Source organism: Anarhichas minor, unplaced genomic scaffold (genome assembly GCF_050575085.1).
Source record: "Anarhichas minor isolate MPS153535 unplaced genomic scaffold, ASM5057508v1 ptg000028l, whole genome shotgun sequence".
Lineage (NCBI taxonomy): Eukaryota > Metazoa > Chordata > Actinopteri > Perciformes > Anarhichadidae > Anarhichas > Anarhichas minor.
In genome coordinates, this window is record NW_027466474.1 from 5,811,690 (window position 1) to 5,827,504 (window position 15,815).

Here is a 15,815-nt window from a genome sequence, read left to right on the forward strand (position 1 = left end):
GCCTTAGGTTACCACACTACCTTATATGAATGAAGGTAGTTTGTTTATTCAGTTTTGGTTCTTTTTTTGAAGGCACAAGATTGTAAATATGTCAGTTGGTTCAAAACTTTGGTCCAGATTGAAATATCTCAACAAATGTTGGATGGATTGCTGTGAAATCTGGCACAGGTCTTCATGGTCCCCAGAGGATGAATCCTCCTGACTTTGATGATCCTCCTGACTTTTCCTCTTCTGCACCATGAGTTTGATATTTGTGGCTTATTTTGAAAGCGTCAAAACTACTATTGAATAGACAAACGGATTGCCACGAAATTTGTTCCACACGTCATCCACTCAGTCAGGATCAATTTTAATGACTTTGCTGATCCCTTGACTTTTCATCTGCTTTGAATCAGTATGTTAGCATTGCTATTTTGAGCACGTTAGCATGCCTAAGAATAGCCTTCACAATATAAGGGAACTTCCTGTGTGAATGTTTATTCGTGTTTCTTTATGTCTAGGCAACGAATGATTCAAATGCTCTCCTTTTCCACAGAATAATGTCAAAGTGAAAGTTTAAAAAACGTTATATTCTACTACACCTGTGCCCCCAGGATGTAGAAAATATCCTCTCTCTCTTAAAATAATATCAAAATAATAATAATAACAGCTCACAAACAAACATTTTTCACAAACTTTCCTGCATCTTCTGTCATCTCCTGAAAGAATCAATCACAACACCCGAACATGGCTTGTGTTTGCAGTATCCTGCCTCACATGTGTTTTACATTGCAGATGACAAAATAAGGATCGTGCATGCGTCTCAGCCATGCAGGCAGTATCTCTAAAAATAGTAGCAGATGGTCCTGTTTTTGCCTCCCTTCCTGCGGAGAAACGCTGTGGCCACTTTAACAACATCAATGAAGTTATGCAACAAACTGAATTCTTATGCTGACTGTCACTGACCTACTACATGTACGCTATGCTGAGCTCGGGGAAACAAGGGACGTTTGTTTCTTTGTATTTCAATAACAAATTTGAGTGAGTGAGACAGTGAGTTCACGTCTCTCCATCGTCACATGTTGAAGTATGCAAGTATGCAAATGTGACCTCTGGAGTTATTCTAGTGGAAGTCCTTTTTCTCGTGTCTTGTTCTACTTCCGACCTGTGTGATTGTCGGCCCCGCCCTTATGAGTTTCACCTGTTGCTCCTCAGCCCTGCTGCCACCTGTCCCTCGTTAACGCCCTCCTTTCCTTGAGTATTTAGTCTCTGTGCTCCTCTTGTCAGTTGGTCTTTGTTGCTACATGATGCTATGAGTTCTGTTTGCTTTTAGACTTTTTGTTTGATAAAAAGGATCTTCAAGTCTCTGACTTTGGATTTGGGTCCTCCCTGTTTGTGCTGCTTCCATCAGCTGTGACAGAAAAATAAATCACTCTGTATGAAATGTTGACTCAGCCCTGCTAGACCAGTAAGATATACACTTACAGATACACATATGTGGACGTTGGAATTAAGTTTTAAATAGACATTTTAAGACAAAATGGGTTAGAAGTAATTCATTAAAAAAATATTTATGAATTTCAACAACAAATTCCATAACAGGGATTACTTGTGATTATCAGTCTGATGTAAAGTTTGTAACTCTGCTGCCCAGAGAGACTACTGGGATTGTGCTTTTTCAGGCTTTATACATTTTGACTGACTGTCTAACTGGTATTACAGTGCAGTTGGGTCTTAACCAGAAAACCCAGCATGAGTCTTCAAAACATTCTGGATACTCTCGCAGTCATCTTGTCAATCTTTTTACAAAGCACTTTGTAAGAGCTCAATATACTGAGCTGTACATCTGTGCAACTTCACAGACCTCTGAGGGTGAAAAAACAGATGAACTCACCCATCCATCCAGGAGAAGACCAGAAACAGCTCATAACTAACTCAGTTGCGCCATCTAGTGAATCCACATGCAGTCTGTTCATGAGAGTACTTTGTGCGTTTCAGCCAAATGCACCAAACGTGATTTTACTGTAAAACACCAAATAAAATAAAAAAGACTGTACGACAGAAACGTTGGTCAAATATCAGACTGTTCACAAATTGAACCTCACAGTAACGACTTTACGCAGCGAATCAAACATAAAATGCGTGAAAGCCTCTCTGACTTTGCTATTGAGGTTATAAACTATAAATGTCAGGTATACAAGCTTACACCAACTTAAACTTTATTTCATTCCATTAATCTTTGAACAAGTCTGTTCTTGTTGAACATCAGACTGTAATGATGGTGTCAGTGACTGGAACTGCTCTGAGCTAAAAGACAGCAGCCATGATGATACATGGCCATATTTTCTGAATCACAGCTGCGTACATGCATTAAGGTTGGTGTGAGATCTCCTCAAACAAAAGGTCTGACAGAGCCAGTCACTCAAGAAATGTCACCTGATGGCATAGCATCACTTGTTGCATAAAATGATTTCACCTCAAACTTCCTCTTATGATGTTGCTCATCAGGATGTTGCAAGAAACATCTGACTGGTGATTACGCCTACTCTTCTCCACACATTTCCAAAATGAACGTCAAAATGAAAGGCATTAAGATAGTGATGCACACTCAGGTGGTTTCTCTTTCATTTTTATGCTCCACTTATTTATAATAAGTTCAATGAAAGGCCAATTCATTATTGTCTAATGGCATAATCATAGAACGAGTAAAGAAAAATCACCTGAAAATGAATAGTTTGTCTGTTTGTTATCTACAACCTAAAATCAGTAGAACAGGTTGTAAATGTGGAACTCACAGCGTATTGTTACAGTAACTTCCTGTCATTCCGAGTAAATTAGCCTGAATATAGTTGTGCTGAGACTGTGGTGAACAATATGGTGAACATCTTGAAATGTTTTTGTTGGTGCAGGCTGCCCTCTTGAGGTCAACAGTCCAGTGAGTGGTGAGCAGTGGTGAAAGAAAAGTAACACTGCCATAGTCTATGTATGTTATTGAAGTGAATTTATGTGTATATCGCTTTAATGTTGCAGTTTGTAGAGGTGGATGAATTGCTTCATACACTGCCACACTAGCTTGTGTATTTGTTGATGATATTTCGTATAATAAAGTAACCAGTGTCTAATATTATTAGCTAAATGTCGAGGATTGAAAAGGACAATATTTGCCTCTGAACTGTAGTGGAGCAGAAGTATAAAGAATGGAAATAGTCAATACTAGTTAATGTAGTTAGTTGGTTAGTTAGTTAGTTAGTTAGTGTTCAGACAGATTTCAAATCACCACCAGCTGTTGTTCTGCAGAAATCCACAAGAGGGCAGCAATGAATGCGAATAATCTGCTCTGTGGAAACTACAAGACCGAACAAAGTAACCTAAGTGCCAATGCAGAACAATGCAGTGAAGTAACTTCGTCTAAAGTGGATGCAACTGACGTTATGAAGTTATGAAAGAAAACCACCAAATGAGGTCTTAAAATCAAGACATAAAATGCACAGCGTGAAAGCCACGAAGCAACTCAATAAGTCAATTATTTTTCAAAAGGCCTGACCCTCTCCTCACTAACATGGATCTGCATTAAGTCTCATACAACACCCTGAAAAGAAACAGTTTTCAGTCACTTATTAGACGAAAGGCCTTCATTCATACTTTTCTGACAGACACATCTTAATGTGTTTATAGTAGGCCACGTGACTGTGACAAGTTGTAAACTTTAAAGCCATCAAAAAGCCAGGAAAACAAATGAAAATGTCATACTTGATATCTTCATTAAACAGACAGCTAACCGACAGTCAAGACGCTGAATTATGTACAAGTCAGAGAAGTGACTGTCAGCGGCCAACTTGATGAAACTGTCTCATAAATATTTTGTGGTCAATAAACAGATACTTCAGAGACATCAGTCAGCATTTATGACGTATAGACAAGCCAATTAGGCAGCCTGCTAAAGAGGCCCTGAGACACCTGTCAAATTAATCACAAACATACCAAGAAATGGCAAAAAATACGAGAAGAACAAGAACAAGAACAAGAAGCAGATGGTGTATGACGATCAAAAGGCGCACAGTACAGCGCAGACTTGCGCCTGAAATGAAATAGAGAAAACGTGCTTTGAGAAATGAGTTTTAAACGTGTCAGGCCTTTTCAGATTTATGCTCAGTTTGTTGTTTCATCAACTGAATTGGGCCTAAATGCATTTAATTCCCTGCGCATGTTTGTATCGAGCAATGGCAATATAAAGTATAAACTTTACAGGAACTGTGTCCAAACGCGTTTTTTTCAAACTCCAATTTTAATCGGGCAGTTAACTTGTAGTTCCTAGAGATTCATGGCACGTATTAGGCACGAACACAGAAAAATAACTTCGCTGTAATTTCAGGAGACGGTGGTGACTGATGTGTGGAGGGCCGCTGTTTGTCACAGAGGGGGTTGTTGGAGTTTCCTTGTAACCGGAATTAGCTGTGAAGTGCGACCTTGAGGTGTGAACAAGGAATATGAAAGGTCCTGCTTGCTTGAAGAGAAAGCCTCTCATACTTTGCACCTAGTTTGCAAGTGAATCTCTCAACAAATTAAACAGGATTTACGTGTGAAGCGTGGTTGGAAATTGTTGAATTCCCATAATAACAGATTTTCAACCCAAAATAGATCCATGTGTTGGATGTTCTGGATTTAGTTTGGAGAGTTACAACTATTGAGCTAATGTGAAAAATAAGTTGCTGTCTGTATTCTTCTATAATGCAAAGGGCAATTAATTGCCTCTAGTAAGTGAATGCTTCTAACATTTCCAATATTATAAAATATATCTGCGCGCAATTACGCACAGGCCTTTTTTGGCTTGGTGCGTTTGTGGACGTGTTGCCTCGGTTTATTGCCGGTCTGTGCAGCTGATAGGCCGTGGTGTTGATTTATTCATGGCGTGGAGGACTCCTGCTCTGGATAGGCCCACTGTCAGGTGATGACGCGCTGCGGGACAGACGCAAGGGGACAGCTGGGCCTACCGCACCACTCACTCTCATTTTAATGCAAATCTCCAAGAGTTTAGGAGTTGGCTGACGTCAAGAAGGCCTTAGTATCTTTACCATCTTGTCAACAGAGACACATAATGTGAAGCTGGAGACAGACTGGAACTACGTCGTATTTCACACTGGGAACCAATTTGGACTAAAAGAGCAGAAGGATTGTTTTTTAACAGTTTCAGGGAAACAATGTCGCCTTAAAATAGGCTACATTATTCCCTTTGCTGTTTCGTTAAATTTCATCGTTTTTTTGTACAAATCATGTATGTGGGATACATTCTGGATAAAGAAAGCGGCATGTATCACCAGGGACCAGTAAGAAGAACGAGCATCAATCTGCCTCCACAGAACTTTGTTTCTACACCTCAGTACACCGACTTTACTGGATACCATCATGTGCCAAACATGGATACGCACGCACAGTCTTCGGGGAGTTGGGCACCCACTTATAGCGCTCAGCGGGAAGACTGGGGTGCATATAGTCTGGGACCACCAAACACTATTCCTACACCTATGAACAACTCCTCTCCTGCACAAGTTCCTTACTGCTCATCTGAGTACAGCCATATGCATCCTCCAGGATCTGCGGTGTTACAGCCGCCGCCGGAGAACGTTAACATTGCACAACTTTCTCCTGATAGAGAAAGGCGCAATTCATTCCAGTGGATGAGTAAAAACGCACAAGCATCTTCTACAGGTGAGACCATGATCTTAAACAGTGTGCCAAAATGATGCAATTGCCTTGGTCTTGCGATATTAGTCTTTTGCGCAACGCACTTTGTGTTTCCGCTTGAGTCTTTCTTTCTGGCAGCTCCATGCCGATGGTGTCAATGAGACAAACATCAATAGGCAAAAATGATTATATTTGAAAGGAAATGTCAAAAGAACAGTAGACCGCCTTATGCAGGTTGCTAACATTTGGGCTAACAACAGTTCAAAATGTTAATAGAATGAGAATATGTAAATTAATTGCATATTCTATTAAATAATAATAATGAAATGCATATTTGGCAGCAGAAAGAGTCAGTCGAACGTGTGTATAAAACATTTCCATATCTCATAATTCTGATGGGGAAGTGGACTGAAGGCCAACAGCTCTGTCTACTGTATTCGGTCCTGTGGTGGATATAAAATAGGTGTGAGGAATCGGCGCCAGGCCCAGTTGTGATGTTAATGTCATGATTCCTGGAGATGTGTGGTCGACTTCCCTGTCACATTGTTGGGTGTTTAGAGTGTTATCCGTCATATCCAGGCGGTGGCCTTTGCTTTCATCACCTCTTCACTTTGATATGCACCAACCTCCCTTCCTCTCCAAGAGTTATATTGCCGGAAAGAGTGACGCTTTTCACAGACTGTGTTTTAAAAGTGTAGTAGTACAAACTGTAGGCCTTTACAGAGGCGTAAATTAAAGTTTGAAATCGAATAGTTATCAATTATGAGGGCCTAGAATAAAACAGGCCAACACTAACTTATATTCATTAAGTTAATTTACCTCAGAGTTATTGTAGGGATCAACCTTTTAAAATTTTGATAAGATGTGTCATCGTCAGCCATTTGTTATTAAACTTGCATACAGTAAAAGTTAACATGCACTCGTATAAGAGGTCTGTAAAATTGTAAGACAAATCCAACAGTGCATCAACTCCACAGACGTTTGTCCTACATCGTCCTGTGCCGTGTGTTTCTTTTTAACTTGTCAGTAGAGGATCTGATAGTTGGCTGTTTGAAATCCACTGTACTACAGCTGTCATCAAAGCAAGATGAAAAAGCTCAATTTGCGTATCTGTAGAGAAAGCAGAGATGTGGATTTAAGAGGCAGCTAATAAAGATGCTATGTGCAGATAGGCCGGTCCTGGCATGCAGCCTCCTCTGTTCAACCGCCCGGCTGCTCAAAAGAAAGAAGCACAATATCAATGCTGTGTGATTTCTTCCTTGTCGCCTTCGCAGGTAAAACAAGAACGAAGGAGAAATACAGGGTAGTTTACACAGACCATCAGAGGCTGGAGCTGGAGAAGGAGTTTCATTTCAACAGATACATCACCATCAGGAGGAAATCTGAACTGGCTCTCAACCTCGGTCTGTCAGAACGACAGGTATGTCTAAATCAGAAAAGTAATTCTGCCTGGTTTATTTTCATCGCAGAAAGATGCAATACGACATTTAAATATACGAAACATTCAGCCTAAATGTATGAGCAATAATGGAAACTCATTAAAATATGTTCACACGTGTAACTTACAAAATGAGGCCTGCAGAAAACGTGTCAATTGTATCATCAGAATAATGGTCTGCATATTTACAGTCATGAATACATTACACTGGATATATTTAAAGACACCTCAACTCCTGATACCTTGTCTGTATTTCTATTAATTATTTATTATGTGTTTGATAATGAAATCCTAAGAATACAAACATGAGTTATCGATCATTTCCTCTTATTTCGAATCTTATATTTTACAGCAAAATTAATTACTAATTACGTACATTTATTCATTGTACAAATATTCAATGTGGGCATTTTTTTAATGTAGTATCCATTTGATAATAGGCAATACATTACATTTTATTTTGGTAAGGAGCGGTCGAGTAAACGAGAAAATACATTCAACGCTAATGTAAGTTGTATTGTCTATATAGGCATATCTTTTTAATTTATTTCATTTAAGACCTAAGAAAATATATTATTATATTATATTAAACATGTATTTAATGTTCATTATTTGTTGTAATCATTTTTCACATTTTCTATCCGGGAGAATCCTATTTATAAATGTTGTTTATTATTTTGTATTAAGTGTTATGGCATTGCATGGGAAGTAAAGGATGTAGCCTGCACCCAATGATATTCATTTCATTCCCTTTTCTTTGTGCCACTTCAGGTTAAAATCTGGTTTCAGAACCGCAGAGCCAAAGAGAGGAAACTGATCAAGAAGAAGCTGGGTCAGTCTGACGGCAGCGGGGGATCTGTGCACAGCGACCCGGGTTCGGTGAGCCCTCTGCCGGTGCCGGGCTCACTCAGTCCCTCAGACATCCAACACTCTATGTACCCTCCTCAGGGAATGAACACCTTGCCATCTATCAGGAATATACAACAAGTGACTGTGACTCAGTAGAGCAGTTCACCTCTCGGACCATCGAACATAACTGAGCACTCCGACACGCTGACAGGACACTTGATAGGCAGCCAGAGGATCTGAACTCACGTCCTGAAGCACACTGCTGTGGATAAAGATTTCATTCATAGCAACCAAATGGAGGCTCTTGACATATTGCTTTTTATAGAATAGTTCTAATAACGTGGGAATTTAAGAAAAAAGAAAAAAGAAAAAATCGACGTGTTTCAAACTTAAAAGCTTTTAATTGTTTGTGAGTTAAGATATAAATATCCTTTTTTTTTGTATGTGATGAAGTGTATGTGAATAAAATGATAATTCAGGGACATTTTAATGCAGTTTTAAGCTGGATTTTATGTAGCTCGTGCCACACAAACTGCTATGACTGGACAAATCATTTACAAACGTTTTTCAGCACAATCTGATCTGCTTTAGTAAAGCAGGGACCAGCTGTTAATGATACGGGTCGTGTGATGGCAAAATGTAAATAAAATGTTGTTGTTTTTGTAGTACACCTGTCATTTTTGTTATTTCTGGGTATTTGCAAAGCTTGGATAAGTTTTGTATTTGAAATGCTTTTATGTGCTTATTAGTACAGATATACAGCATTTAAGCTTCTCTTCCTCTTGGGATACTACAGTTACAAATGCAGGCACAAAACAGTTTAAACCTTTCAGAAATTAACATCTCAAAGTAACTGTGTGACTTTTATTGTAATGCTTGTTTGAAATGTGTATTCACTATATGCTCCTAAAGATGATTTAAAAAACCTATTATTCTCAATACAATCAGCATAAAGATCTGTCGACAGAATTACAAATGTTTGGACCTGTACCAACAGGCTATTTCTAGAAGTATAGTGACATGGTAATTGAAAGCATCTATTTTTCATTTGGACAAAAGGCTCATTTCCAGAGCAGACTTGTTATCACATTAACTGTGAAATTACCTCACTTTTGACCTAAAACCAACCAGTAGTTAAACTTATGTTTTTCTTTTGTTCTTGTTAGATAGAATGGCATTTCTTTTAGCTTTCTAACATATGTCAAAACGGGTAGTATGTCATCAGTAGGTGCACTTTTATTTAGTATTCAATGTCAGAGAATCTACACCTAATGGGCTCCACGTGAACACATTTAAGATGGACTCCTGCACCTTTATGTGGTGAGGCAGGTTCAGGCTTATGGGTTCATAGTGTATGTTCATGTGTAATTAGCTGAGGTGACATGTTAATTGTCATGTGGCTAGACTGACTATTTTTGGGAGCAGGAGTTTCCTGACTTTTCCCCATGTCCATGTCTGAAGAAGTTAATTCCCTGCTAACTAGGGATATGTAATATATTATAAACAGACAACATGTCATGGGGTCATTAGATTACTATTATCTATATCTGGCATGTCTCACTAACGTCAGATGTTAGATGTGTTGATAATGTTCAGCTCTGGTCCCGCTGCACACCGAGGGGCGATCATCGCTGTTCACAAACTTTCGGCTCGCTCCGCGCGCCCCGCTCGTGCGTCAGTGCGCAGCCCCGCCGTAGCAGACGTCATGAGCGTCTTACTACCCAACATGGCGGACTTTGATACCATTTATGAGTTGGAAGACGAAGAGGATGAGCACGTAGTGAGTGAGGAGCACCTGCCGAGATACTGTCCGGAGCCCGTGGTGATGCGAGGTGCCGGGCACATCACCGTGTAAGCACGGCCCTGTCTGTCGCTCCTGTCTGTCGCTCTGTTGTCTTCATCCTTTAGCCTGGTTAGCTGATGCTAGCATGCTAGCTAACGCTAAACACAACAACTAACAGTTAGCCACACGTTCTGTCAAAGGGGACCGTCGATTTGATCATGAACGTAGTAACCCAACATTAATACGACATAAACTAACGATAACTGTTATTTATCCACATGGCAAACATGAACGTGGCAGACTAGCAAGCGATATTTAGGGGCTAGGCAAGTTTACATGTGATGTTTTGTTAGCTAGAAGTCTGTGGCTGTAACGTTTAGACTAATGCACCATCACCAGACATTTGAAAGTTAACGTTATCTACCAAGTCAACACAATGTCACCGGCTTTATTATTGTCTGAAGCGTTTCTACTGCGAGTTTCATACTTGTTTAGCTTCTTAGCTTCATTTTATTGTACTTTATCAGGAGAAACTAACGTTAGAGCTTTAAGAACGTTATGTAGGCACAATAGTGAGGTGAATTTTATTTATTTATTAAAATGCAAAAGATGAAAATCACTGTCATCATCGTCAGATCCTCCCTCACCTCCACCATAACATTCACCTGACTAGCAGATGCTGAGACCTTCAACGGGACAAAAAAATAATGAGGATGTCAGTTTTTAAACTCAATAGTATCTGTTATACTTTTCACATGCGTATTGTTTCTATAAAGCGTTGACCTTTCCAGGAAAGACATGCAAGCATGAGCAATTTGCTGCTAAAGCTAAATACAAGTAACAGCAATATCGTCCACTTTAATTACTAAGAGCAATCACACAAAAGCCACGTGAGTGTCGCATCAAGTCTGCAGGTTTAACTGTCCGCTGCTGTAAAACAAAGCATCAATGGCTCATGGGAAGGTTGGAGCTGTTAGCTTATCCTAGTCGTTAACTGTTTATATTTTGGGACGTGCGACTTGAAGTGATTTTACTGATAATAATCTATTGTATTGGTTTGTTGGGAATGTGAAGCGTAGTCATCTGGACTCCTGCATGTTTAGACTCTCTTAAAGAAGAAGAAAAGTCTATTGTGCCATCCTTCAGATGTGTGTAGTGTAACGAACTGAACTAAACTTTTAAAAAACTGTATAGTTTGCTCTGTCTCATTATCACACAACGTATTTCCACTCTGGCTTTGGATTATATTTGTTCTAACATGTTCATAGTCATAGCACATGTTATTTTGACTTGTATTACCTTATCAATGTTAACATTTTGTTTGTCTTTTTACAGGTTTGGACTGAGCAACAGATTTGACACAGAATTCCCCTCTGTTCTCACGGGAAAGGTACAGTCGCTTCTTTTTTTAGTTTTCTTGCACTTCATTCTTGCGAGCTGCTTCAATTCCAAGTGGGAAGAATGAAGCAATTAAAGCCACAGTGAACCAGTTGTTCCTTTAATAGCCCCTACTTCCCCAAACCACCCCATTCAAACCTCTCTGAGTGGTTTTGATCTGCCGGAGCTGCATTTCAAGCGACGCACCACGGTGTATAGAAAAGAGGCTGAATGTGCTGCTGTCCAGCTCTGTAAATGAGTAAGCCGTCTATGGGGCTCAGTTGGCGGGGACCCCAGTGTTTTTGAGAGTCCAGCTCCCGGTGATAAAATAATGAAATGAAGACTCTGCTGTAGACAAGAAAGGAAAGCTTCCTGGGTCGGACGCAGAAACACAAAAAGGCTGCAGGGGTAAGAGCAGGCCGAGGGAAGTGTGGGGCAATAAAAAGTACCTTCAGTATTGTGACCCAGGGTGACATGTGATGGATGAGGTCACAATTATGATGATTGAAGGGTGCAGATCAGGCCCTGCTGGGCTTTATTCTGAGGTCTTTGGCTGTTTGCAAAGAGACCTTTGCATCCTGTCATAAAAGATTACGACCCCTGTTTTATGGCGTACAGACTCGGCGAGGAATGAGCATCCATTCAAGTTGTTTGGCCGGCGCTGCCACAGGCTCTGAGCTTATCTCTCCTTTGAGCCCCTCTTTGCCTTGAACAGTCTGGTGCTTGGTTAGCAAATCACAGACATGCTATTTAGAGATCTCATCTCATCTCTGGACAACATCTGCAATTATCTACCTGTTGGTTTTCTCTCAAGCTCTTGGATCTTTCCAATTAGGAATATTTCATGTCAGCGCCACCTACAAACACTTGAGTTGTCTCTCCCCCTCTCGTGTTTAGTAATTTGGTTATTGCCTCAATTTTGTGATAATTCCCTCCACCGCATAGAGGCTCTAGGAGCTGTTTACGTTGGTACACGCACATCCATCCCATCTCTCTTTTCTTCTAGGTAGCACCAGAGGAATTCAAAACCAGCATCAGCAGGCTGAATGCTTGTCTGAAGAAGAACTTGCCGGTGAATGTGAAGTGGCTTCTCTGCGGCTGCCTGTGCTGCTGTTGTACAGTAGGCTGCAGTCTATGGCCTGTTATCTGCCTCAACAAGAGAGTAAGTTCCACACCTCCTGTGACTGTTGGACAGTTTAACTCTCCCTTACATCAGCGCTGATTACTCGGGGGGCTGTTATACCAATTCAGCCGCATAGGTCTAAGTGTAGAGGGTAATAACAACTCGTGTTCAATTAGTGGCTCTGTGTAGAAATGATGCATTACATTGCAGAGCTCCTCTCCTGCCCAGCTCAAGGGTGTGTCATTTGAAGGTGGTATTACCACTCAGAGTTGACGGCAACAAAGTGGAAATTACTAGCTGGTAAATCGGGAGTTCAGTCCATAAATCCTAACACTGTGGCCGTTTACTGTTACCTGTTAAAGTGTTCATTTGAGTGATGACGATTGCATTAACGTACATGCATTTGTTTTCTATTCCAACAGACAAGACGGTCGATTCATAAATTGTTAGAGTGGGAAAATAACAGATTATACCACAAGGTAAGGATGACAAATTGCAGATTAGCACCTGTGTGAAAGTGCCTATTTGTCTGTGCCACTGTGCAGTGTAAGTTGAGTATCATCATGATGGATAATGACAATTAATCTTTCTTGGAAACCCAAACCTGCCACACTAGTCCCTTTAAAGCTGAGTCTCGATCTGGTGCTCGAGGTCTGAGAGGACCGTGAGGTCGGCAGTAAAATGCTGTGTTATTTTGTTTTGTCTCTCAGCAACAAATTACAGCTAGTAGCTGTGCAAAGGTATAAAGGAAGCTCTTCAGGGTGTCTGGCCACTATTTGACCCTGGCGAGACCAGACAGCCCTGCTCCTAAATTCCCCCGACACTGAAGGGGAGATTTCAGACAGATTTTCCTTTTTGTGTGTGTGTGTGTCTTTGTGTCTTTGTGTCTGTTTGAGAGTGGGAGAGATGTTCATTCATTGTGTCTGTGTCTTTTCTTCTTTCAGCTCGGGCTGCACTGGAAACTCAGTAAAAGAAAATGTGAAAGCAGTAATATGATGGAATATGTAAGTAGGCCGTCCCAACAAAAACACTATGAATTATTAGATTACTGCACAACTCTATAAACCTTTTGATTGTATTCATGAGCGAATGAATTAATCTGCAGATTATTTTCTTGACTAATCGATCAATCGTGTTATAAAATCGTAAAGAGTCTCCATTAGAGTTTCCCAAAGCCCAAGGTAGTGGCTTTACATGTCTGGTTTTGTATGACCAACAGTCCAAAACACAATATATTTAGTTGCAAAGACAGGCAACAAATGCTCATATTTGGGAAGCTAGAGCCAGCACATGTGTGGCATTTTTGCTTGAAATCGAAATAGTTTCGGATACGGTCTTTATTACGTTTCCTTTAAAACCTTAAACCCTGTTGCACACGAGTTGGACATAAACATTAGTTCTAGCAGACAGGGTTGCTTTGTCAAAATTCTGTCTCCTCTGTCTGTGTTGTTAATACTGAATTGCATGGTTCTCTGTATGTAAGGACAGCACTCATACAATATAACATTACCATTATGTTTAAACATCTTGCAGTCGTTTTAAATGTTTGTTTTGTATTGTTCTCTCTCTACAGGTGATTCTTATAGATTTCTTACCGAAATATCCTATATTCCGACCGGACTGAGGAGGCGGTCAAAAGACTGGATGTGTGGCCCTTGAATCTTTTCCTTAGTGCCTTGTATATACAGTATGTTGGAATAAGGGTCTGCACCCCGTACATCTCCCAGTACCTTGTACATTAGAATTTGCAACACTGTCACTTTTCTTTAGAGCAGATTTTGCACATTTTCCCGACAGAACTAGACATTGTCCCCTTCGTTGCACTCAGATGCGTTTTTTTTTTTTGTTACACGTGACAAATAAGTGAAACTCTCGAAAAGTGCATTTACCCCAAAGAACCATCAACCTGTCCCATAGCAGTAATCCCTTGCAAAGAATGTGATGCCTCCACCTTCCTTAACTGCCCTCGCCTTATGTATGTTCTTGTTTTTTTGTAGAAATAACTCTAAATGTAGGAGGAGGAAGGCACCGGGTAATTCAGCAAGTCTGTAGATGTAAAAGCTGCTTGTTGGGTTTACTTTCTTTGAATCCGGTTCTTTGCACGTAGATGGGACGGTTGAAATTGCCTAACGTACAGTCCGTCGTCTAACTGTTCTTTCTTTACATTTGACCCTCTGTACATGGGAACTAGCTAGTAAAAGAACTTGACCTGTAAATACCATGTTAGGATAAGCTGTACAGTGGTTTACCATTGTTTACATAACGTTACTTAGCTCTTTACTTTTTATTTTGCCAATATATTGCTGTACCATAGTTTTGATTAACGAAAGATGTCTATGTACCTTTCTAGTTTATATGGACCTGTTTACCTTGTAAGCCATATAGTTACAATGTACACGATGCCAGAGTTCGGACCAGTTATTGCACTTGAGCCCAGTAGAAAGTCAGGATGTCAGACGGTAATGCGTCCTGAAGATTCATCCACAGCCGTGTACGTTACCATGTGGTGTTTGCCAATAAAGATGATATTCAATCGGTCGTCATCCATGACACATTAATGGTTGCATCTCTGATGTGCTGTTGGAACATAATGACTTAAACTTTCCACTATCTATTTACAAAAAAGGCATTTTATAGTTTTGTACTTTTACTTCCCTGATGTGTGTGGAAGCACAAGCGTCCACGGTCGGTGACGTATCGAGCAGATGGTCGTTGTGTTTCAGTCGTTCTGTCCAGTGTTAGTATTATTTTCCTGAGTGTTAGTCAAGAGATTGCTGCGTTGCGTTGCATTAGAGTGCCTCTGGAATAGTTGGTGAACCACAGAGAAGCTGAAATACGTTCTCTTGTACAACGGAGATGTTGAATCCTCCTCCCAGTATTGTCCCTGTTACAATTCCTGTAAATGTTCGTCATAGTGAACTAATCTTTACGGAGACAGAAAATAAATTGTTGATTTTGAATTTTCTTTGTTTCTTTTTTTCCACTTGAAACCATTTTTGTTATTTAGTGTGTCACTCAATGAACGATGTGTCGTCTTAGTAAAAACAGATCACTGCTGCCTCCGCCACAGAAATGTGTCTATTCGTCATGTTTAACAAGGTGTGGAATCGTTAACTTTAACAAGACAGCCTGCAATTAGCCGACACATTTGTAAAACTCAGGAATGCCGTTACGATAACTTGCTACTTTCTAACGTTATGGATCAGTGGTCAGAGGATACTGGACCGAGTCTTTACTTTATCTCTGCACAACCCCCGAAAACTGAAGCGGTGGGCTTCAGTCTGGCTGGTTTTATGGTCCTTTGTTTTCACATTCACAGTCTGTCCCTGAGTAGTTTTCAGTAACCTTTTACTGCTCCAATAGTTTTAAGCCCCCACCACTATAGTTTTAGTTAAGTTAGTAGAATTATTAATGTAGTACAATAAGATTCAGCCAAGCAGTTTATTTGAATTAATTCAGGATTTCATCTGAAGAACATCTCAAAATGATTATCGTTACTTTTTGAGAGACTAGTGTACACAAAGTCACTTTCCTCTACTTTTATAATTGATGGTGCTTTACTTCTATTGTACTTTTTACTCCAC

General features: G+C 40.1%; 2 protein-coding genes across 2 annotated transcripts; both read left to right on the forward strand.

The window, feature by feature from the left end:
* Positions 1-5,249: 5,249 nt before the first annotated feature.
* cdx4 (caudal type homeobox 4) lies at positions 5,250-8,104 on the forward strand. The gene is made up of 3 exons (XM_076104038.1): positions 5,250-5,685; positions 6,936-7,081; positions 7,871-8,104. The coding sequence occupies exons 1-3, from the start codon at positions 5,250-5,252 to the stop codon at positions 8,102-8,104; spliced, it is 816 nt and encodes a 271-aa protein (XP_075960153.1).
* A 1,518-nt stretch (positions 8,105-9,622) lies between these two features.
* On the forward strand, positions 9,623-15,191 carry chic1 (cysteine-rich hydrophobic domain 1). Its single transcript, XM_076103437.1, has 6 exons — positions 9,623-9,799; positions 11,067-11,121; positions 12,115-12,270; positions 12,654-12,710; positions 13,176-13,235; positions 13,805-15,191. The coding sequence occupies exons 1-6, from the start codon at positions 9,654-9,656 to the stop codon at positions 13,853-13,855; spliced, it is 525 nt and encodes a 174-aa protein (XP_075959552.1). The 5' UTR covers positions 9,623-9,653; the 3' UTR covers positions 13,856-15,191.
* The last annotated feature ends 624 nt before the right edge of the window (positions 15,192-15,815 follow it).

What these genes read in the sequence shown, in the direction of transcription:
- cdx4 (XM_076104038.1), top strand. Translation starts at nt 5,250, where the DNA reads ATGTATGTGGGATACATTCTGGATAAAGAAAGCGGCATGTATCACCAG. An exon ending in CGCACAAGCATCTTCTACAG is followed by an intron (nt 5,686 to 6,935) that starts GTGAGACCATGA and finishes TCGCCTTCGCAG; the next exon opens with GTAAAACAAGAACGAAGGAG. An exon ending in TCGGTCTGTCAGAACGACAG is followed by an intron (nt 7,082 to 7,870) that starts GTATGTCTAAAT and finishes GTGCCACTTCAG; the next exon opens with GTTAAAATCTGGTTTCAGAA.
- chic1 (XM_076103437.1), top strand. Translation starts at nt 9,654, where the DNA reads ATGAGCGTCTTACTACCCAACATGGCGGACTTTGATACCATTTATGAG. An exon ending in GGTGCCGGGCACATCACCGT is followed by an intron (nt 9,800 to 11,066) that starts GTAAGCACGGCC and finishes GTCTTTTTACAG; the next exon opens with GTTTGGACTGAGCAACAGAT. An exon ending in TTATCTGCCTCAACAAGAGA is followed by an intron (nt 12,271 to 12,653) that starts GTAAGTTCCACA and finishes CTATTCCAACAG; the next exon opens with ACAAGACGGTCGATTCATAA.